The sequence below is a fragment of the Micropterus salmoides genome, unplaced genomic scaffold, assembly GCF_014851395.1.
Source record: "Micropterus salmoides isolate LMB-PRFRI ecotype aquatic unplaced genomic scaffold, ASM1485139v1 Ms_hic_scaffold_7, whole genome shotgun sequence".
Taxonomy (NCBI): Eukaryota; Metazoa; Chordata; class Actinopteri; order Centrarchiformes; family Centrarchidae; genus Micropterus; species Micropterus salmoides.
Window position 1 is genome coordinate 4,143,510 of NW_024044459.1, and position 23,530 is coordinate 4,167,039.

Sequence of the window (23,530 nt, forward strand, 5' to 3'; positions counted from 1 at the left end):
CGGGTTCTATTACAGGCTCAAAATGGCCAGAAACAAAAATCTGTTTTCTGAAACTTGTCAGTCTATTCTTGCTCTGAGAAATGAAGACTATTCCATGTGAGAAATTGCCAAGAAACTGAAGATCTTGTACAATGCTGTGTACTACTCCCTTCACAGAACAGCGCAAACTGGCTCCAACCAGAACAGACAGAGGAGTGGGACACAACTGAGCAAGAGGACAAATACATTAGAGGGTCTAATCTTAGAAACAGACAGTTTACAGGTCCTCAACTGGCAGCTTCAATAAACAGTACCCGGATTAAGCCCTAATCTTTTCTTTTTATTGGCCGGGCTGAGATATGGCAACCCCAAACTTTTGAACAGTAGTGTATATATATTTCCCTCTCACTAAATATGCAAGATTTGGAGCCAGAAGAAGTAATTTTATCATTTCAGATTTATTATTAATAAATGTGGGAACGGAAAGTTGTGGCAGCAATTGTTAAATCATAAAAAGCAAAAGACAGAAAAGCTGTAGTGATTGTACAGTTGTTTCAGGGTTTAACACAGCAAAATCAATCAGATTAAAAAGTGCATTCATTGTTTTTTTTTGATTCTCATGGATGCAGATTACCCAGTGTGGGTGACTACATCAGTCTGCTACCGGTTATTAGTAACACAAGAGGATGACAGCTCCTGCATCCCAACATAAAACAAATGTATTCAGAGCAGATACAACTTCAAAAGCAAGAAAAACAACAACTGACCTGAAGTACTTTTTTTTTTCTTCTGTGACTGATAATCGTATGCAGACAGCACCCTGATGTATTTCTGCTTCACAATGTTTGCATATTACTGTCATGAATACCAGCGCAGAATCCTCTGGCCTTTAGAAACAAACAGAATTGTAAAATACTTCTCAGGCTGCTTTAGGGATTCAAAAATGCAGTTTAACCACAGGCATGCAGATTCCCTGGGCCTCCCACTAATTTAAAAATAACCATTCATTGTGTTGTGACTGACATCACACGGAACGAGGAGGATCGGGAAAGACAGTGGGACTGAGTGACAAGCAGAGTCAGAAACATATATGAGTTCTGGTCTATGATGATGATAAATATTGCAAACTGACCTCACATCAAACCATTTACATCCACTGATTGATACAGTTCTCAATGCATCCAGTATGCACATATTTTGATATATAAATAAACATGTGGAATGTACTTTCATTTACATTAGCAAAGGCAGGTACAGGTAGAGCATGTTCACCAGTCATCATTTACATAGCATTCACTTATTTAATCACATTGTTATTTTTAAAATGGACAACTATAGTCTCAATCATTCATATTGGTGTTCAAGGACCTAAAACAGTCTGTGTGCATATTGTATCAGCTCTGCCAGCCATTGTTGCTCCTCTAGTAGCAGCAACTGAAAATAGAGACTTTTCTTTACCCTGAACTGAGCCTCCAAACAGCACTTCCAAGCTACTAGTCAAATGTTTTAGTTTAGAGGTGGTTTAGGTTAGGGCCATGGTTAGATTAGGTTCCGTCACTCGAGGTGACAGAGGGAGGATTTGAGTGCAAGGTCTGCTGGGAGGCTCAACTCATAGTAACAATAACAGTCTAATGGCCAAGCTGTTTTAAAACCCATTTAAGTAAGCTGTTGAACTACAGCCCCGCTGATTTCAGCATCTGTTTATGTTGGCAGACAGGCAACAAGAAATTAGTAGTCCAGAAATGCCAAAGCTACAGTATGTTTTCAGTATTTTAAAAACCATTACGTTGTTTGTCTACCAGACAGCGCTGACAAGTTTATTTTTACACTAGAATATATTGCTGACTGTAGATCTCTTGGTCCCAAGTACTCACCAAATTTAAAGGATCCTTATCAAAACAATTTATGTATCTGTATAAAAAAAAGATATATTGGCCGACATTATCAGATTTTTAAACTCTGTATATACCATCATGTAATAAAACTGGCGGGCTCTAGCTCAGACCAGCTTGTAAGGGCGATTTCAGTGAAGCTGTGGTAAGAAATATGATGACAATTAAATTTTAAGGAAAGATGAGAACAATGAATTTTCTTTAAAAGACACACTCCAACTTACTTTTGATGATTTTAAAATTCAACCTAGTTAATCAAGACTCTAAATGAAAAATGTCAGCACTCTCATTTCTCAAGATCATTCTGGAACTTGAGGTTTCTACTGGACAGAAATCTCAGCCTGGATTCCCTTGAGCTTTGTGAAGTAGTCTTACTTCAAAGCACCAAAACATAGTAAACAGATTTCTTCCAATGCCATCATGAATATTTCAACAGGTAAAGACAACTAATTTACTCCAATCACAGCAAAGAAAATGGTTGATGGTTGAAAGGGCTTCAAACTCAAGTCACTTATCACACATTTAGATCCTTTGACACAAATGTGAACAATTTATGTCCATTTGGCAGGTGCTATTAAATAAACTCTCACTGAAACTGAATCAGCGTCAGTATCCTGTACAGGTCATTAAATGACACATTTTCATTAAGAAGCCCTCTGATTTAAAATAGAAGATTAACAAAGTGACAAGATAAAAGGTCCTTCAGCAATCAAAGGCTGTACCATTTGTCCAGTAAAGACAGTCACATCAAGTCACAATGCTTTTTGTTCTAGAAAAACACAGGTGTAATTTGTGTAGTTGGAATCAGGTAGGAATGAGGCAGTTCCTAAAATAACAGTCAAGACAGTCTGTTATTTCTTTCTGATGTTGTGTCTCGTTTTCTTACATGCCAACTCACTTTCTGCTGTTTTCATGGGCTAGAAAACATCAGATCTGAGTCATATGTCAGGGAAGAAAAATTAGACTTGAGACACTTGAGACTCCAGTGTGAATACAGTGTCTTACCAATATTTTATGGTCAAATAACATTTGGTCTAACGTCCATCTGCCTTAATGATTGGGGAAAAAAATCCCAGTCATTTTAAAATCAACAACTGATTATAAATAGGCCTTTATCCTTCAGACATAGTGTGCAGCCCATCCTCTGTCCCTACAGAGCAGAAAACAACAGTCCTTCCCACACAGAGCCAGAGGAAACTGCGGGAGGCTGTTCAAGGTTGAAAGCTAGAGTCCTTCTCAGACACAGAGGAAGAACCGTAGACTGTATGAAGAACGTCCTCCCCTTGGAGGTGGTCCTTTAGCTCCTTTCCCTCCATCGCTTCCGCTCATCAGCTCCAGTGAGTTGAAGTGCCTGAGACTGAAGGTCGGATGATACCCTTTGGAGAAGGCTTGGATCCAAACCAGGACATCTAGAACAGAAAACACCAGCCACCAGGTTAGCTACCAGTGAAACTAGCTCAAATTATATACATGTTTCATTCAGAAGAGACATTGGCCCCAATACAAGAACATTTTCATGTACTTATCCTAGGTGGTCCTAGGAGGTGGTAAAGGGAACGCAAAAGATGGAGAAAAGCAAGAGTATACGTTGTATTATTTGTGATGTTGCACTGTGAGGTGTTATAATAGAGGATGTCCACCTGCCGCTGCAGCTGTTAAAGAGAATTGGTTGAATTGTTGAAGTTGTCATGCCAAAACATGCCAATAAAATACAAATATGATTCACATTATACTGACATTGTAACCAGAATATACATTAGTTTATAACATTTGTCCCCCATTTTAGAAGCATATTTATTCAGTCCAAATCCATTCAGATGAAGGCACTAGGATTTCAGCTTAGTTTTTTTTTTTTTTTTTACTAGAAAATTGGTGAATGTGACAAGTCACAAAACCTGTATGATCAATTCAATTCAATTCACTTCAATTCAAATTAGCTTTATTGGCATGAATTTGTAAGAACAACAACATTGCCAAAGCATCATACATACAACATAACAACAATCAACCCCATACATTTCATTAAACAAGTAAATAAAGCGTAAAGTAATCAAAGCGTATGTGTGTGTGTAAAAAAAAAAAAAAAAAAAAGATTATTAAAAATTTTAATAAAATAAATAAATAAAACAGTAATCATGTGTGTGTATGTTTAAAAAATATATATATTAAAAATAAAATAAATAAACAGTAATTGTGTGTGTTTAAAAAAATTATATATTAAAAATAAAATAAATAAATAAAACAGTAAGCGTGTTTGTGTGTGCTAAAAAATATATATATTAAAAATAAAATAAATAAATAAAACAGTAAGTGTGTGTGTGTGTGTGTAAAAAAAATATATATATTAAAAATAAAATAAATAAATAAAACAGTAAGTGTGTGTGTTAAAAAATATTATATTGAAATTAAAATAAATAAATAAAACAGAAAGCGTGTGTGTGTGTGTTAAAAAATAAAAATATATTAAAAAAAAAATAAATAAATAAATGAAACATAAATTATATTAATTGATTAAAAAATAATAATTAAATAAATAAATAAAAATAAAATCAGTGTCAAATGTAAAAACAAAACAATTACTAAAATATCAAACGATCAAAATAATAATAATTTGAAAATCTGTACAATTATTTGTCAGTCTGAGGTTCCACTGGTCCTCACTTCATGGCACGAGGGGATATATTTTGCAGCAATTATTTCACATCTGGGCATTTCTCCCAGTAAATAGGGGAGTTTCTGTGTGTCTGATATGAATTCGAATTCGGGGTATATTTGAGAAATGTTTGCAAAGTGTTTTTGTCTTAGTGTTTTTATATTGTATGATCCACTTATATGAATCCATCTGTCTGTTTGTTTGGGGTTCTTGCTCGAGGTCCATTCTGAGCAACAGTGTTGAATTAAGTTGAAAATATCTTGATCTTGACCAATCCCCCTAAGGTCAGTGTCAAACCATCATGTAAATGTTTAAGGCTTTTCTACCCCGATCACAGAAACACCCTTAACTTTGGTGAAACTTCACACAAATATTCAACGAACAAAGCTTTAGTACCTTTTTAAATCTTCTACTGACACATACAGGATGTGTAAAACAATGGTCTGTGTTGAAATAAAGTGTTAAACTGTGAATGAAACACCAACCTTGTACTCCAGAGTTTGTTTCAACATGTCCTCTTCCTCACGAGTGAAGTTCAGCAGCACAGATACAGCTCGTATTAACTGGTATGCCTGACAGAGCAAGACACACAGAATCAGACTTGGTGTGTAACAGAGCCAGGGTCAGTCATTTAGTCCAGGGCAGGCCTACAGGGCTGCACATGAACGCTTTATTTACTTATGCAGCCTATGTAGTTGTTGAACTAAAGGGGTTACAAAAAAAAAAAAAAAGAGCCCTGAGGACTTACTTCAGCTTCTCTGGATGACATAAACTTGAGGACGACATGCTTGAGATACTCAAAGTTGATTTCTCGTGAGTCGTTGAGGTCTGAGGTATTAGTCACCGTAGTGTTGGAGGTTGGGGGGCTCGGGGTGGATGCTGTAGGCGGGTCTGGACAGACCCTGTCTTGTTTTTCAGCGCGGCTTTCTGGCAACTTCTCTCTCCCTTCAGTGTCTGGCTCAGACTTCAGCTTCTACAAAGCACAAAGAAGGAAACGCATATATAATATCCATCTATATTTATACCATTTACCTCTGTACTATTTAACACAATACTCCTGCAATATTTTCTAATGTTCAGACAGGAGATGATTTAACAGTATTGTCAATTTTAAAGCCATAGTTGGTAGTTATGATAGTTTGAAGATGAATCTATAGTTTACCTACAATACTGAATACAGAATAATTAAGTGAAAGGTAAATTGCATGTTGTTAAATATCATACAGTTCCTTCATAGAGTGACGACATGTGATTCAAGTTTCCATTAGTCTGATAATTTTTTTATGTCAATGAGGTATGTGCAACTTTTTAAATGTATTTATATTGGAATTACTTCCGCAGGTATAAGTGGAGAATTTGCATTCATAGCAGCATAGCAACCAGAAAAAAGCAGGACAGAGGTAGAAATCATGAATCAATCAGTTCAAAGATTCGTAATCACTATGTACTTTGTTTACTTTTCTCTAAGCTAAGCAGTCGCATCACCATTTCAAGGCACTTCAGCATGAAGAGCAGCGCTCATACAGCCCAACGTTCAGTGCCGATTCTGATTAAGTTCAGTTCATGTAGAAGCACTGCACGAGGTAACAGCTAAGCAGCCTATTACTGACCACTGAGTTAGTTCCGTTGTCTTTTAATAAGCTTTTAAGGTGGTAGTAACGTACTGTGAATCACAGCTGAGCGGACAACAGAGCTCTACAGTCACTAGTGAGCTCCACTGCTAAAAGTTACAGATTCGGTCAATGGTGAGTCAGTATAGTCAGTTCACTTTTGTTGATAAATTATTTCTTTGTATATGTACTTAACACTTCTATTCTAGATCACACTGATTCCTTTAGTTGTTTCTCCAGTTATAAAAAGAACAGGGTTGATTAGTTCCCTTATCAAGAACTGTTCAGTAAACATGTCTCACCAGTTCCTTCTGCAGCGTCCTCTTCAGTTCTGCCAGTCTCTGCTGCAGCTGCTTGATGGTCTGCAAAACAATACCAATGTGTTTTATGTGCAGTGATGGGTCTGTACATTTCATTGAAAGCTAGAGGAACAACAGAATAGGAGTAAGACGGCAGCTGACCCTGTTCTTATCGCTGAGCTGCTGCTCCAGCTCTCTGTTGACCTTCTGAAGGTGATCCAGATCGTCCACCGTCACACTGCCGTTCTGATCCTCCTCGCACACTTCAGGGCTGTGAAGCTGTTCTGTCAGGGTTTCCACCTCCACCTCCAGGTATGAGATCTGGGCAACACATACCAAACCACAATGAAGGTGTGGGAAAACATGGACAGTACAACCCCCAAATGGAAATATATGATAAGAATGTTTTTAAGGTCAAACTTAAAGTTAAGTCTTAAGGTGGGTTATGTGACAAGGGTGTCTGTTCAGTCTGTGCACTGAAAAATGCATTATGGGAAACAAACAAACACTATTTCAGCAGTTCCAGCCATGTTTTTGTGTCAGTACTGTTAAATAACCCACGGACATTCAGCTTAATTTCTAGTTCACCAAGAAATGCTGTTGCTGTGATGTTATAGCGGCAGGAGAGTTGTGAGTATCACTGTCTAGAGCTGCTGTGCTGCACTGGGAACATCTTGACCTCTCTGCATGTTAGCTTCACAGCAGCTAACCCACAACTAAGCTAACATTAGTTACATTACTTGCTGCGTCCTTGTTCGCTCTGTATCATTTATTAGTTGTGGTACCCCACCTTAAAGCCGGAGCTCCAAATATGGAACACTGGTCTTCCCTGAATAATGTTTTTTAAGTGTGATGGGCAGGTGACAGGTCAATAATGAGCTATGAAAGATTGGTGACTTGAACAAAACAACTATTACAGTTGAAAACAAAAATTACCAATCCTAAATCCTGCATCATTACTGTGTGTACAAAGAGCAAGGTTAGGTATTTCTGACTTTGTGTGTAGATGCTAACCCGCGCCTGGCAGCTATCTAGCTGCTGTGTCTGGCTGAGCAGCTCCTCCCTCAGGGTGATCAGCTGGGAGTCTTTGTCCAGCTCCATCTGCTCCAGCTGGGCTCGCTGTTTTTCTACCTCCTCCTGCAGCTGGACCAGTGATGCCTGCCGACACTGCACCTCTGCAACACACACACAAGACGCAACATTTGAATTTATTTGAAAAAAATTCTAATCCAATATATTAAATATTAGATGTCATTTATACGGACAAATTCTGCAGAGCGACAGGCTGACTAATAAAGCCAATTTATCCTTACAGCAGTGTTTATAAGTCCATTTCTAAGGTGCATTATTTTGGCTACTCCCTGTACGAACACTTAAACAATATGGATTTTCAAATGTCATTACCACTATTTATAGATCAAAGCTGCTAACAGTGCACTATTCACAGCTTTCTTTATTTTATTTTCAGTTGATTAGGATTCCTTTGTATATGTACCTGACACCTCTACCACAGATCACATTGCTATATTAAGTTTTTACCCGGATATAAAAAAACAGACTTATCAAGAAAAGTTAGCAGACATATTGACAGACAATATATAATAACAACATGATCCACCGCTTTGCTACTGTTACACAAAGAAGAAATACATTAAGAACGAAGACTCATGATTACAAAATGGAAGCACAAGAAATTCAGGCGTGTTTGTGCTTGTACCATTCTGGAGTGTTTTGATGTCTTCCTCTCTCAGTGCTAGCTTCTCACTGACAGTGGACAGTTCCTGCTGTGAGGTCTGTAGAGATGTGGTCATCCCTGCAACCTGACAACAAGCAAACCAACCACTTTTCATTACAAAGTACATGTGAATGACAACCAGCTCTGATTGTTTTTTTTGTTTTTTTACATTGTCTTATAATCTGTGAGTGCTAAAATAAAGGCGCAGTCCGCTGAATAACGACTCTTCTGTTCTTTCTTTCCTACAAAGGAATAAGTGTGTTTGTGACTGGTCCACAGGAAGATTGCTACATCATTTGTGAGGGACCCCATGTTAGGTGTTGCCTTTGTATTGTTGTGAATATTGCAAGAAGTGTGTTTGCCCACAGACCTGTGTTTGCAGCTCCTCCTTCTGCCGTCTGGTTTCTTCTAGAGCTTTGGCAATTTCTGTGCTTACTGTCTGCCGGCTGTTCAGCTCCGCCTGTGGGAACACACCAAGACTAAGACAAGAGTGACAAATACACTCCTTTTTTAATTATCTTCTTGAGTCATCATCTTTTTGAGTCTTTAGACCTCTATATTTCTATTGGTGAATGTTCAATACTAAGTATAAAGCTTCTGGCTTTGTCATATGGCAGTGAAGCTATATCATATTATGTGAAGACAGCTGAGTAACCAATTTTTCATTATTGCTCTATACATCTACAAAATAGAAAACTGGTTGGAATAGATGGATTGTTTCCATTACATGTTCCTACTTAAAAATACAGAACATGCCAAATAGAACAGAGATTATGAGCATATGATCTTCTGAAGTTCTAACCCTGCACTGCTCCAGCTCTTCTGTCTGCTGCCTCAGAGTGGCGTTTGTCTCGTCCCTCTGCTTGTCCAGATCAGCCTTGCACACAAAAACAGGTACGAGAAAGTATTAGTCAACATAGAGCAAACTGCGCTCTCTCTTCACTGCAAGAAATACAGCGATTAACCCACTCCCTCAGTGTAACAGGATGACTACTGCACAGTGTTATAGATTACAAATACATCTTTGAAAAATAAAAAGAGCTGAAAATGACAAGCAGAACATACCACCCTCTCCTGCAGCATCTGTCTTTCTGTCTGTAAAGACGTGATGCTTTCCTCCAGCCGGCTGGCCTTCTCCTGACTCTGTTGCTGTAACAAACACACCTGCTGATCCAGAAAGGCCTTCTCTGCACTCCACTCTCCCTGCTGAAAAAAAACATACATACAAATGCATCGTTAAACATACGCATACAAAAACCCACCTTCATTTGATTTTAACAAGACTGAAAATTAGCAGTGTCCCTCAAAAAGGACTTGAGTACACGTGGACAATGTCATATCTTTCTTTTAAATGCTATATGTGTTACAAATGGGTACACTGTGGCTCAATAGCTTATTGTATTAGATCATATATATTGTGATTGGACACTCACAATTGACATTATATCTTATATTAAAAGTATTTAGCGGGAATAGTTGGGTATCTGTAACTAATATTACAAAGAGTACAGTCAAGATGAGATGAGATCTCACGATATTAAAATATGAAAATATTCTCATCAAGGTGAAAAGCCGTCTCATGATATCAGCATGATGGATTGAGGGTGTGTTATCATTTTAGATAGCCCCGCCACTCTTAAATGGTTTGTGTGGTCAATTTACATTTACATTTACATTTATTCATTTAAATGTAAATGTAAATGCTCCGTACTTGTATAGCGCCTTTCTAGTCTTTTCGACCACTCAAAGCGCTTTTACACTACATCTGCATTCACCAGTCACACACATTCATACACTGAGCCTAAGTGCTCAAACGGAAACTAACATTCACACTCACTCATACACTGGCGGAATTTCCCAGGGGCAAATCGGGGTTCAGTATCTTGCCCAAGGACACTTCGACACGAGCCAGGGATTGAACCGCCAACCTTCCGATTAACGGCCAACCCGCTCTACCTCCTGAGCCACAGCCGCCCCACAAGCTGTCTCAATTTGATTAGCTGACGCTTTTATCCAAAGCGACTTACAATTGCTATATATGTCAGAGGTCGCACACCTCTGGAGCAACTAGGGGTTAAGTGTCTTGCTCAGGGACACAATAGTGGATGGGTCACACCAAAGGCATGTGTCTTTCCCATTGCGCCATCACCACCCGCTTGGGTAGGGACTGAAAAAGTACATTCACATTTTTGCAGTTTTCTTTTTTTTTTACCATTGCGTAAATTAAATAGTCAAAATGTGCTTTTTACTCAGCGTTTCCCACACGATTTGGAGAGACTATGGTGGGTGGGTCCAAGGCCCAAGGGGGTCCGATAAAGTAAATTACATGTATCCATTTACTTTTAATAGACACGTCATATATTTTATTTTCTGCGAATGTAATCCAATTAATCTTATTTCTATCCTGTATAGACACCTTTTTTTGAAAACCGAACGTCGTCACGTGTGTCCTCGCGCTAAATTCATCATGTCCGACCCAATTTGATAAATAAGGTTGTATGTGGTTCTCGTATCGTGTAACATGAAGACTTCAAAGCCTCTGTTCAGGTAGGACTCTCATTCTGCAACACTTGTCTTTGTAAAGAGAGAAAATTCCAGGATAGTGTCTAGCCTGCCTGTCAGCTCACACAGGTCTGTTTCAGTTACAATAAAGGCTTGAATACGTGTGCAATCAAAATGTAGGTGCGGTTAGCTTAATCATCTTCTCAGAAACGAGTGACAGAAACACTCAAAGCGGGTCAGATCGTTTTTTTGTGTTTTCTAAGAAGTCAGCAACAGATGGAGGGCATGTGCTAGGAGACAATTCAGCAGAACAGGCAATTTTTGCATCTTTCTCTGACACTTTAAAAATGTTTCCACACTATATTTGCTATTTTCGGCTGATTAATTTTCTGTACATAGTGGTGCTTCATGGCCAGGAAGACTGTAAAAAACTAATTTCACTGTCTGAATACTTGCACTGAAATGACAAATACAGAGTGCACATTGGTGTCTGCAACTGTTATTCTTTATACTAACACCAGATTACACCAAAGTAAAGAATTAAATCCTACAAACTGGTTTGACATTTGGAATATTGTTTGCAAATGTTTTGAGTAATAACATGTGGAGCAGAAGCAGACATTTTTACTCTCATTTAACTCAAATAATTAACTTGTGAATTTGTGATTAAAAATATGCAATTTATTTTAACAGGCTTTGAATGATTAAGCATTTACTGATTACTGTCCAATAATTGATAGAGGGAAGTGCTAGTTCTACTTTTGGTGAGGAAAGCTCTATATGTTATTTTCCGAGGCCATTTTCCCAGTTGGCTGAGAATTATACCTGACATGGGCTAAGAGTATGTCCTCCAACCAGACGATCATAGGGTCAGTGCCAAGTCTGTCTACTCTAACGGCCTCTTTAGGAAATATCAAGCCTATTTTGGACTCATTTTGTGCTATTGACTGTAGTGGTACTCACCAGTTTATCCATATACTGTTGCTTTTCTGTGATCTGCTGCTCTGAACTCTTCAGTCTATCACTACTCTCTAGGACTTGCTGCTCCAGATTAGCTATCTGAAATAGAAAACATACAATGACTGAAAGTGACCAGGTAAAGAAGCAGACATATTAAAGTTAGCTCAGCCAGAATGCCAAGTGTTTACTGTTGTCAGCTGTCAGACAATCTTTACAGTACGCTTCCTTAGCCTCTGTAACCATGTGATTCCAGATTCTCTAGTTGATAACAGATCTACAATTAATATCTAATATATAATGCTTTTGAATAGATTTTTATATCAACTTTAAAATCCAATGAAACACATGTCTCTTTAGACACGTTTTTGGCATTTTAAAGTTGATTAATGCCGCTTTGAGCTGACTCAATGAAATCATAAGAAGTTTTCTGTTTATGTTCCACAAGACATAATTATCCAAACAATGTAAATGTATATGAGGCATAAAAACTGTGGAGCTAAAAATCATGATTTACTCAATCACTGCCAGTCAACCATGCACATGGAGAGAAACTCGACTCCTTTCTTATCTGTTGTTCTTGCAGTACTTTGTCCGTTTGCTTACTTGTGTGTCTGTTCTCTGTCTGTAGGCTCTGGAGGAGTCGTCTTTGTGTCGGAGAAGGGTCTGCAGCTCAGTAATATTGCAACTCATTCTGGATACCTGAGGTCAGACAGGAGGGACAGAGCTGGAGGGGCATTCTGTCACACTGATTTATTGCCTTCACTAACACAATTCTTCCTTTTGACAATTTAGCCTGTTCTAAGAAAGTTAGGGAAGCCACATATTGTTGTCAGGTCAACACTTTGTTATAGTCTCTTTTTATTCACCTGAAAGCTGCAACAGCATCAATGTTGTATGGTGACCTGTTTGCTAATTTAGCACAATGAGTAAATACCTCAGCAGTTATCAATCTACTTAATCCACAGAAATTGTATCCACGTATAATCGTGGTTTTGCAGATTGCAGGGAGAAGATGCAGGGACTTTACAAGTCAGGGTTGAGTGAATATATGCACTGGCTTACCTGTGCCTCCAGAGAGCTGACAGTATCAGCATGGTTTGTCCGAACTGCCAGCAGCTCTGCTCTGGTCTCCTCCAGACTTTGCTCCAGGCTAGACTTCTGAAAAGGCAAAAACTGCACTGCAAACTAACACATTTCCAACAATGTCGGAATATCATTCCCTAGAACAGGGACAGGGCAGAGTCATAATAAAAGACATGTAAAGGTAAGCTTAACATGTTAGCTATTAGTTTTAATGCACAACATGAATCCCTATTCAATTATCATTGAATTATTGTTGATAAATGGATAATTGGTCTTGGCCCACAAATGACTGACCACTAGCCAACACTGGCTGAACTAAGCACCAGCTCTAGATGTTCTTCACCTCCTGGAGAAGCTCCTGCAGATGCTCGTCCTGGCTGAGGTTGCCCTGCAGCCGTCTCTCCAGAGAAGTCACTTTCTTCTGAAGTTCCCCTAACAAGCGCTCCTTGTCCTCCTCCGTTACAGCAGCCTGATAAAGTCAAGGGAAGACATTCACAGACTTCTAGCAAACCGTTTAACTAGATTCTTCAATGTGTTACTATTGTTTTTCTAAAAGGCTGATATATTCTGTTCAATTCTCTGGAAGTCAATTATTATTTATAATTATTTAAATTCTCTTTTTAAATTCTTTTTCTAAATTATCCCCTTTTATCTCCTGAATGCCCCACAGATATTTCCCTGACTTGGATACATTCTCATTCTGAATTACAGGGTTCAGAAGTGAAAACCGGTCCCAAATAAGAACCAAATCCAAAAATTAGCTGTTAGTCTTTTAAACGTGTTGACAATGTGAATGTGCAGTAAAAAAGACTGAAAGAATGAAACAATACAACTCAAAGTAAACGCTTAAAAGAATAAATATATTTTTGTTATCAAAACATTTCACATTTTTTTATTACCAAACTGGAATTGAAACTGGGATTTGATAACAACCAGATTGGATGAGAAGAATCGGAATCGATAAAATTCAAATGATATCAAACCCTAACACCATATTATTACTGATATTTTGTACTATGGAGTCAATTTTGATATCAAATTTTAAAAATAGTTAAAATGTGGGAAAAGAGCTAACTCTCAGTCTACAAGCACAGCAGACTGTTTGAATTAGTTTAATGGTACTCCAGCATACATACAGTAAACTAGGACAGTGACGCTCACCATGCTAACCCCTAATCCTAACCCTTCTTAGCAATGAACAACAACACTAAGCATGTGAAAAGTAATCGTGGAAGAATATTTTTGGTTCTACATCACAGATGGCAACAGCATGGATAAATGTGAAGTTAAGTGGAAAACTACAAATAAGTTTAGGACTATTTTGTTTTTACTTGTACTATTTCTATATTCTGTCAAAGACATGTCATTCACAATGTGGTGCCAAACTTATATATTATAAAATGGATTGTATTCTTACATCATACACTTGGATGAAGCCCCACTTTGATTATGTTCTGACCTTTTGTTGTTGCAACTTCAGGGCGTCATTTTCAGTCTGTAATTCCTGGATGGACCTCTCTAAAGATGACACCATACTCTGTGACTGAAAAACACACGTATCACATACTCGCTTGATTCACAGGCAACTGCCTTGACAAATTATTTATGAATGAATAGTGACTAACTTCGTTAAGAAGAAGTAGAGTGCAGCTTGTGTTCAGGACTGACCTTCTGGAAGTCTTCAGAGACCTGCTGGATGACGGCCTGCAGCTCCTGGCTTTGTCCCTCCAGCTCACTGATCTTCTTGTCTGCCTCCTCTCTGAGCAGCAGCAGTTCCTCTCTGGACAGATCCAATGACATGCACTTGGTCTTCCCGTGGCATTTCACAAAAATCATAGCTCAACAACAAATGCAAACTTGTCATTTCATAGAGCAGGGTGTATATTGAATTCTTTTTTAGATTTGTTCACTTTAAAGTTAGCAGATGGAACCCCAATGTAATTGCTGAGAATTATATTTTTAACAGATTCTCATTTTCCATAAAGCTACCATTTTTCATCAGACTATTTATATGATCATAAAAATCACATACTGCTGCCCGTTGCATTCCTTCTTACCGCTCTATTTCAAACTCAGAGTTGAGTCTGCAGCTCTCCTCATACTGCTGTTCCAGAGCCTTGAGTTTCCCCCGAGTCTCGGACAGCCCTCGCTTTGCTGACTGAACTTCAGCCTCCTTCTGCTGGAGCTCCTGCTCCCGCTGGCTCAGCTGCTCCTCCTTCTTCAGCAACTGACAAACATTAAAGGGAAATATGTCATAATGAAAGAACATACTGCGCAATAAAAAAAGTGCTTCTATGAACCCAGATGAAATCAAATCACACCTCAACAACTTAAGTGCTTTCAAACACATTCAGTGCTAAAGAGACTTTCCTATCCTGCACTGAGGCTCACATCCTTTCCAAAATCCTTTCCAGCTCATCTCCAATGTTCAACTGAATCACAACATGACAGGAACAGGAAGGTGGCAAACTGCATCACTGTTGTTAAGTAATGCTGCAAATCCAACCATTCAACTCTGCATGTACGCACCATGTGTTTAACTTTAGCGAGCTCCTGCTGCTGAAAGCCCTCCAGTTCATCCAGGTCATCCCTTTTCTGGAAGAGAACTAAGCTTTGCTGCATCATCTCCTCTAGCTGCGCTGACAGGGCAGCCTTGTCCTAAATAAACACAACTGTTATATTATACCAGTGTACACATACATGTGTCCATTTTCAGGACATGTGCAGGTTTGAAGAAGCCAAATTTAAGTGTGCTTTCACACCTGAAATCTGGTTTGTTTGATCCCGACCAAGGAAATAATTATTAATAACTAAGACGGAGCAGGAACCAAACACTACAAACAATACACTTTTAGTGTGTCTAGTGCTTTTCACTTTCTGACACACAGTATGAGGGAAAATGCAATGTGGTAATACAAAGATGTGTTACCTTGCCAAGTGATCTGGCAGAAATATAGGCTATTCATCGCATACAGCCTAGATCAGGAGATTACTTTCTAAACACTTCATAGTCAGCAAAAAGTTTTTGAATTCTTGCAGGCCACGACCCTCTGTTTCAAGAGGTCTGAGTCCAGTTGGTTAGTCCCCACTAGACTTCAATAGACAACTTTTACACCAGCCCAAACAAACGGAACTAAACAGGCAAACACGCCAGGGTTCAACTGATCCGACCAAAACAGGTTAGGTGTGAAAGCACCCATTTTCTCTGTTAGGTGTCCAGTACAGTCAAACTTCAAGATGTCATCATAAAATAGTGTATTACTATATTATTTATTATATATATATATATATATATATATAGTGTATGTATGTATAAGTGACCAATTTAAAGACGTGCCTTTTCCACAGTGGCCATCTTCTCCATCCATTCCTGCAGTTAAAGGATACAAAGAGAGATAAGTACACATGTCACAAAACAGAACAGTACAATAAGTGAGTGACATTTACCTGATCTTTCTTCTCCAGTGCTAAAGTCATCCCCTCTGCCATTTTGGCTCTGTTGGCCTGGTGAGACTCGTTCTGTTCTTGAAGTTTCTTTATGGATGCTGGGCGGCAAAAGTGAGAGAGACAGAGAAAGGGAAAGATGGAAACCATACAGAGAGGTTTGTATGCAACCAAAGAGAACAGAAATATTAAATAGCACAGACAGTGGCACCATTAGTAGCTGTGAAAGGTTAGAGTCAGATTAAGAAGTGTTCATCCCAGAAGCAAAGACAGGCAAAGACAAGCGATGCATGGCAGCTGACAATTACAACACCGTTTGTTAAAGCTAACACGGCAATATATGTGTGTGAACTAAGAAAGAAATCCACCCAAGTCTACCTCTGCTTGAAGCTGCGTTACAACTCACAATACTTAAGTACAAGATAGAAGCAACAACATTGGACTATTGTCAGCTCTGAGAGAAGCACTAAGGGAAAAACTGCTGGGTCATTAAAATCAAAAATGTTCATGCCTAAGAAGAGAAATTTTAACAGACAAGTTGGTACGTTGGCCTGATGGTGGCACTAGAGACTTATGGAGTGCCCAAAAAGGGAAATGGTTCATCCTCTGAAGAACATGATCGTGTTCTGCAAATTTCATGCCAACCAGCCGATTGCCACCTCATGTCCAGTGGATGCAGTTGTGTCATTTTCATGCTGAGCTACCACTCTGTAGTTCCAATGTGTGCTTGAAGTACTTTGGAAACAGAGTGTCTTCAAGCGCTTTGTTCTTCAGCAACCACATTTTGAATACAGTTTACAGTTGATTTGTCAACACTGCATTTTTAAAAACTATTCTGTAAGAATAAGACAAAGTCAATAACAAATAAAGCCCATTGGTAAACATTAATTTAATGCCAACTGATCAACATAGGCAATAATGTACATTCACATAGTGAATCACACCACCAAAATAAACCGGCGGCAGCCATGACAGGGCCTGAATGGGACACGGCCATGTCCAGTGGACATTAGGGCATAGACTGTGACACTTCATGAGCATAAAATCCAACTTTCAACAAAAAGGTCACCAAACACACTAGAATCCATCCTCAGGACCATAAATATCCACTGTATGATTCGTCAGCGTTGGACAGACAGTCCACAGTGATATTGTGGAAACAATTAAAAACAGCAGGACAAATCCATGATAAGAGCCAGTTTCTCCACTGGCAGTAAGTCAACAGACCAGAATGCAACGCAGCTATAAAATATCAGCTATAAAATGTTGATATTAAAATAATCTGTGTGGCTGCAATCATTGCAGTAATGTTCATAACCGTAGCTCAAGTAGCTAGTGAGCTATATTTATTTAATGCAGTCTTTGTTTCTTATGCATATATATCCAACTGAATTCAAGTTCAAATCACATCTTTAGGTACAAAGTAACAGACAATGTATGCAGAACTCTGAACTCAACGTGCTGAAAAAGATCTGAGGGTGGATTTTTAGATAAAAAGGGCGAAAGCATTCAGCGCACCCAAAGCAAACCTCTAAAGCCCATTATATTAGCATCTGCGGCAAAAAATGATCTTCGGGAAGTGATGACACACTAGGCGAAGGTTATTACAGCCGACAGACAGATGAGAGAAAGGAAGGTAACTGGGAGTAGAGTAGAGGTACGTACAATCCTGATGCTTTTCTAATGCAATTTCAAGCTTGTCCTTGGTCTTCTGCATAATTCGTAGCTGCTCAGCGTAGTCTATTGTTGGGAAGTAAGGTGATGGGATGGGGTGTCAACAGTACATAGACACACACACACACACACACACACCCCAACACACAACCACACACACAAATGACAGTAAAGAGAAAGGCAGGAGAGAAAGTGAACAGAAGGAGAGGGAGAAAGCAAAAGGGAAAACATGATTGAGAAATAATGGAAGGTAAAACTATTAATGATTTTCTTATGTGAGAAAACCATACTGGTTAAAGGCTGCATGAGAATGTGCGACCTTTAACCTTTTCTGCGGTTGCAAGAGGAAGATGAGCCTTTATACTGGGGGGAAACACCATAAATGCAAAACCAGGTAGACTTTGTCCCACTGAATATACACCCTACCAACATTATCATAGTCATTCATTCTGAGACATTAATGTAATCACAATTTAAAAGACAAACAAATGAATATAACACTCTCTGTGCAGCTTTTTTTCAACATGTAGATGCAGGTCAGGTTTATAGAAATCCACTTTTCTGCTTTAAATTAAAAACAGGAAGAGCACACTGTTCTTCCAGGCAACCAGAGCTTAAGCTTCCAAACGGTGTGGTGCATTTAGATGGATGAGGAAGTGAAAGCCAAAGGAAAAATAATTAGCAGTTTTAACAGTATCACAATTAACCTGCATTGACAAACTGTTAAATGTTTAACAAGAGTTTCAACGTCTTACTGCGAGATTGACTCACTCAAGATAAGAATCCGGATCTCGGGCAAAAACAGCATATCCAAACAAACTGAACAGAATTTAACTGAAAGTGAATCAGTCCGGCTCATCAACTGCTCAGTGACAGTCAGTGATAACTTGTCATTTGCTTTACACTACAAGACAGAATCTCACAGTTATATATCCCAGCTTTCAAACTGGTTCCGGACGGGATCTACGGTAGTCATATTCCCTTTGACAAAGATAGTCTGTTTGACCTGCTGGTGTCAATCTCATAGACCAGAGGCATTCAAGCTCCACTACCAAGACTAGTGTTTAATCCAATATTCTGTCTATAATGTGTATCATGTTAGTCTAGAAAGTAATTTTGTTTGTTTATACGGGTGCTGTCAGACAGCCTATCAATATAAATGTTCTCATGGTCTGCCAGTTCTAAGCTAAAGTGCTTTTATTTGTTGTGGGTGTGACTGTAGTTTGCAGAGAAAAAAAGAGATGCAGGCAAAGTATAATAGCTTCTATTTTTTTTTTTTTATTAAATAATACAGTGTTAAATATTTATCACTGCAATTGCATCAGCCTCAGCCTTTATGAGAGGACTTCACAAGTTGGCAGTTTGATAATTCTGATGTGATTTCATTAACTAACATGTTCGGCTCTATCACTTACAGTCCTGTGCATCACTTGGGTTTAAATAAGAGAGAATGACAGTGTAAGTGTGGTAGGGAAAGAAGGGGGATGGGGAGAATATATTTGTATATTTTATCTGAAAAAGATACATTACTCTATTTCTATTAGTTATATCCATTTTGCTTAAACATAATCCTCCGTCTTATTTTAGTGTTTAGTCACAAACTGCTTTAATCTGCAGACACACGAGCACCTCTGACTCTCTCCCTGTATCTGTCTGCTTCATTGACTTTATTCCTCAGCAGTTTTATAAACACGACTCCCATTTTGCGACAACTTTTTGACAGCAGCAGGTGAGCCACATGTGGAGGAGGCTTGTTGTTAATGATGTAGCCTAACGAAACGATCGAGGTGGGTTCACTGTTGCTTTGCCTGGTATGTGCTTGTAAAATATCCCTGTGTCCGTACGTAAGATAACGCCTCTCTCTAACTCTGCCAAATATACGTTGGGGACTGTACCCGGGCAGCCCACATAAAGTCTATGTGTGGTATTACTAATTGTGAGCGCTGGGTCTTCTTCACTCACGTTGACATGTTATCGTGTGTGGAGCTGTGACTGTAGCCAATTACAGACTGCGCCACTGTTCTCATTAAATTTGGCTGGCAGTGAAATTTACGTGCATGCTGCACAATATGAGACTTTCACGGCCGATTAACCAGAAAACCGTCCGATTTCGCTCATCGGTGCATCTCTAGTTTAAGTGTCTCTGATCTTGGGTATTGATCTCTCCTGAGAGCTGCAGGTGGAATCGCTCCAGCTCGATAACCTTAGCCTGCCTACCTGATAGCTTGGCCTCCAGCTTCCGGATCTGATCATTCCTTCTGAGGAGCTGGGCGGGCAGATCGTCCCTGGAGCTGCTGCCATCAGATGCCTGAAGACACACACAGCATTAGGTAGCACTTAAAATTCATCCTGTTCATTATGTTGAATTTAAAGCATTTCAGTGGTGGCTTGTTACTTTCACTGCAGGAATCATGGCTCTACTGGCAGGAATTCCCTAGTATCAAGTCCAAAACCTGAAGTTTATCCTTAGTGTTGTAGATCACAGAAGGACATTCAGTTATTACACTGCACTGCTGTTGCACTACAAATAACTGTATGATTTATCATTGGTATTTGGCTAGTCAGCTGCAGGAATAACAAAATATATGTAATGGAAGCAGAAAAGAAAGGATCCACTTGTCAGTGTCATGCAAACAAGCTGGGTAAACTGCATCCACACTGACAAGTATTCGTTGTACCAGAAACACAATATCAGCTTGCTGTATTGCTACTCAGCAATGTCACTAAATAATTTAGCCAAGTGCAACTGAGACGGCACTACAGCCTCAGGAGTCTGGCTTCCCCTGTGAGGGATTGCACCCCCGTTTGCTCCAATGAACAGAGCTTTACCACAGATATGGATTTCCTGTACAAGGTATTCCAAAAATATTTCTCTTAAAAACAATACAGGAAAAGCGTGTATTAACACTGAGTAACAAAGTATCCTGCCTACATGCAATCAATACAATAGAGACCAACCCACTAAGTCAGCACGGTTCTAAACTACTGTCCGTCACACCCAAGAAGTGTTACCTACAACTGACTGATTGTGACTATTTCAAAAGCCAGTCAGGGATCCAATCATAGCACTGACCTGAAATTACAGAACTTTTCTGTGACTTTCCTAGAACTACTTTAGACTGACAACTGACATGTGAGAAATCCTATGACAAGAACATGCATCCTTGATCACTAATGTTTCAATCTATTTTCCTTTTATTGCTTTTTAATTCTGTATTTAGAATTTACATCAGTTTAAATGATTTATCTCACCATGCAGCAATTTATTCTTCTGTTGACATCAGTGAGAGGAGAGATGGGAAACTAATGACATCTACACATTTGGCAGCGATGTTGCACATTGGGATGTGCCACAGAGGGGATTAAAATGCAGCTGGACCATGTCCATGAGCACCAGCAGGAGCTGCCAGAGTGTCTCTAACATTCAGACCACAAGCTTAAAAATCACAACGCTGCCTCCTAGGGTGGACACACAAATGAGCTACAAACATTTAAGATGCTTTGTTCAAAAGAACTCAGTTCATATAAATGACCTATTAGGCCAAAAACAGATTAAATCGGAATACAGAACAGTTTTTTATTAAATATGCTGGAAATATTCCTGCTGCTCTGCTGGTCCGAGCAAAAATTCCCCTCTCTGTGTTGTGCGCTGTTAATTCAAGTATGGAGATATTTAATTTATTTTACAAAACTATGAGAGTAAAGACAAAAGATACTGTTATCTGCCGATACTGAGTCAAATAGCTGGATCGGGTATTGGGGCCAATTAAGTCATCGACGTTAATCAATGACGTTGATATTCTGCTGAAAGATGAACAGTAACAGTTTGATTTGTCTCTACGATAGCCGAGAAACAACCTCCAGCAAAAACAATGCCGCTTAGTTTCTCCTCAGTCATGAACAAGCCTAACCATTACTAATTCATTTCAATTACCATTTATCAGATAATTACTCAACAATTTTAAAATAAGCACAAAGATGTAGCATTCTAGTGACTGGTGATGATGAGTACTTACAAAGTCATCCCCAGAATCTGCCCCCACTGAGGTGATGGATTCCTTGCTGATGGTGCGTGGTATACGAACACCACTGCGAGGTGCTGTGGCCGCCTCCTCTGCGATCTTCTTCTTTAACTTGGCAAACATGTCTGTCCTTTCAGTGTCTCTTTTTGAGTGAAATGTTCTGTTTCAGGAGAGTAAGGGACTTCACGCGATGCATGGAGTTTATGGCTCCTTGTGCTGAGGACTGAAACAGACCCTCGTCCTTACACAGTACCCCTCGAAACAAGTTTGTACTGGTGATTCCATTCTGCTACATCTAGAAAAAGAAGAAGCAGCAGTGTGCTATTGTGTGTCACATGTCACATTGTTCTGATGAGCCCAACAAGATCAACTCACTCAATTTGGCATCCATTATCATTATCATATAATGGGTGTGCTATCTTGCCCCTTCTGGCAAAGAATCTTGATATAATTTGGAAGTACTTTACAAATGGATGAAGGAGATTTCACTGCCAGAACAATCAGTGTTTGTAATAATGTTGTTACTCAGAGCAGATGACAACCTTTTGAATGCTTTTTGAGTAAAGTACACTATATAAGCTCTTAAAATGTTTGGGTTACTGTATGACATACTTTCATAGAGCGCAGGAAATCTAATTCTGGATGAATTATGCAGTTCATCCAGAATTAGATTGCATCGAAAGCAAAAGCAGGTTTTGAGTTTGTACAGTGCATCCTAACTCATCCTAACGTTAACCAACGAGTTGTTAGGTCACAAATTCCTGAAAGGTAAAATCTCTTATTACTTGAGTCTTATCACTGTCAGTCCCATTAGGAAATGTACAATCACACTGTCAGACTATGTTTTGACAGACAGCTAGCCAGCTAGCTCTTCTAGCCATAACAATGAGAGTTAACGTTAATGTTAACACCACCGGGTGATGTTAGCAGTCGTTAGCTTGCTCGTTTACTGAAGTCGCCTTTCTCTTACCATATCAATTCCGACATAATATCATTCCGGGGCGTTTTCGGGTGCTCAATGACTGTACCTTCGCCTTTCCTCTGAATACACTGGGAGAAAATAGCTATCGTTGCAACAGTGGATCTGAATTCGCTGGCCACTCTCGTCTGACAAGCTAGCTGTTGCGAGTTGGTGAGCTACACGTAATCATCCCCAACACAGATGATTGTCAACGTCACCGCCGCGCCTGTGTTGATTGGGTAGAAGAACTGAGCGGTGTGGGAACGTAGCAGCAACACGCGCCGCCTAGAGGCGGGAGAAGTAACAGCAGCAGTTTCACACCTGCAGGTCGAGACATCCAGCATATTTTTTAACTGCTGTCTACATGCCATTACTAAAATTAAACTATTGAAATAATCACTTCATAAAAAACGTTTATAAGTATAGATATCAAACAATCAAATGCATGAGGCTGCATTGAATGCTTACTGGAGGGCTTAGGCAAAAGAATATCTGTATTTAGAGGGTACTTAATAAACCTGATCATTCTTTAAGCATTTATACAGTGTGGCTGATGCTGTTCTTCTCAGTTTTATGCAAAACTGTTCATTTAACAGAAATGGGACATTTTAATGTTTGTTGTGACCTTAAGGGAAAGTTTAAAACCACAATTAAACATCTGGTTTCTTCAATTTCAAAGCAAACATCAGCCTTTAAACTCGAAAGAATAATGACTT

General features: G+C 39.1%; 1 protein-coding gene across 2 annotated transcripts; it reads right to left on the minus strand.

The window, feature by feature from the left end:
• Nucleotides 1-418: 418 nt before the first annotated feature.
• golga1 (golgin A1) lies at nucleotides 419-23,015 on the minus strand. Of its 2 annotated transcripts, XM_038704319.1 has the most exons (24): nucleotides 22,824-23,015; nucleotides 21,848-22,148; nucleotides 20,049-20,139; nucleotides 17,823-17,897; nucleotides 16,161-16,258; nucleotides 16,051-16,083; nucleotides 15,243-15,371; nucleotides 14,771-14,940; nucleotides 14,382-14,493; nucleotides 14,173-14,256; nucleotides 13,057-13,182; nucleotides 12,693-12,788; nucleotides 12,234-12,329; nucleotides 11,634-11,729; nucleotides 9,234-9,374; nucleotides 8,971-9,045; nucleotides 8,539-8,628; nucleotides 8,151-8,253; nucleotides 7,448-7,608; nucleotides 6,596-6,754; nucleotides 6,437-6,496; nucleotides 5,273-5,497; nucleotides 5,010-5,096; nucleotides 419-3,280 (listed from the first exon to the last, which is right to left on the minus strand). In XM_038704319.1, the coding sequence occupies exons 2-24, from the start codon at nucleotides 21,974-21,976 to the stop codon at nucleotides 3,200-3,202; spliced, it is 2,517 nt and encodes an 838-aa protein (XP_038560247.1). In that variant the 5' UTR covers nucleotides 21,977-22,148; nucleotides 22,824-23,015; the 3' UTR covers nucleotides 419-3,199. The 2 variants fall into 2 exon arrangements, with proteins under 2 accessions (XP_038560247.1, XP_038560248.1); XM_038704320.1 differs by lacking the exon at nucleotides 15,243-15,371.
• Between the last annotated feature and the right edge of the window lie 515 nt (nucleotides 23,016-23,530).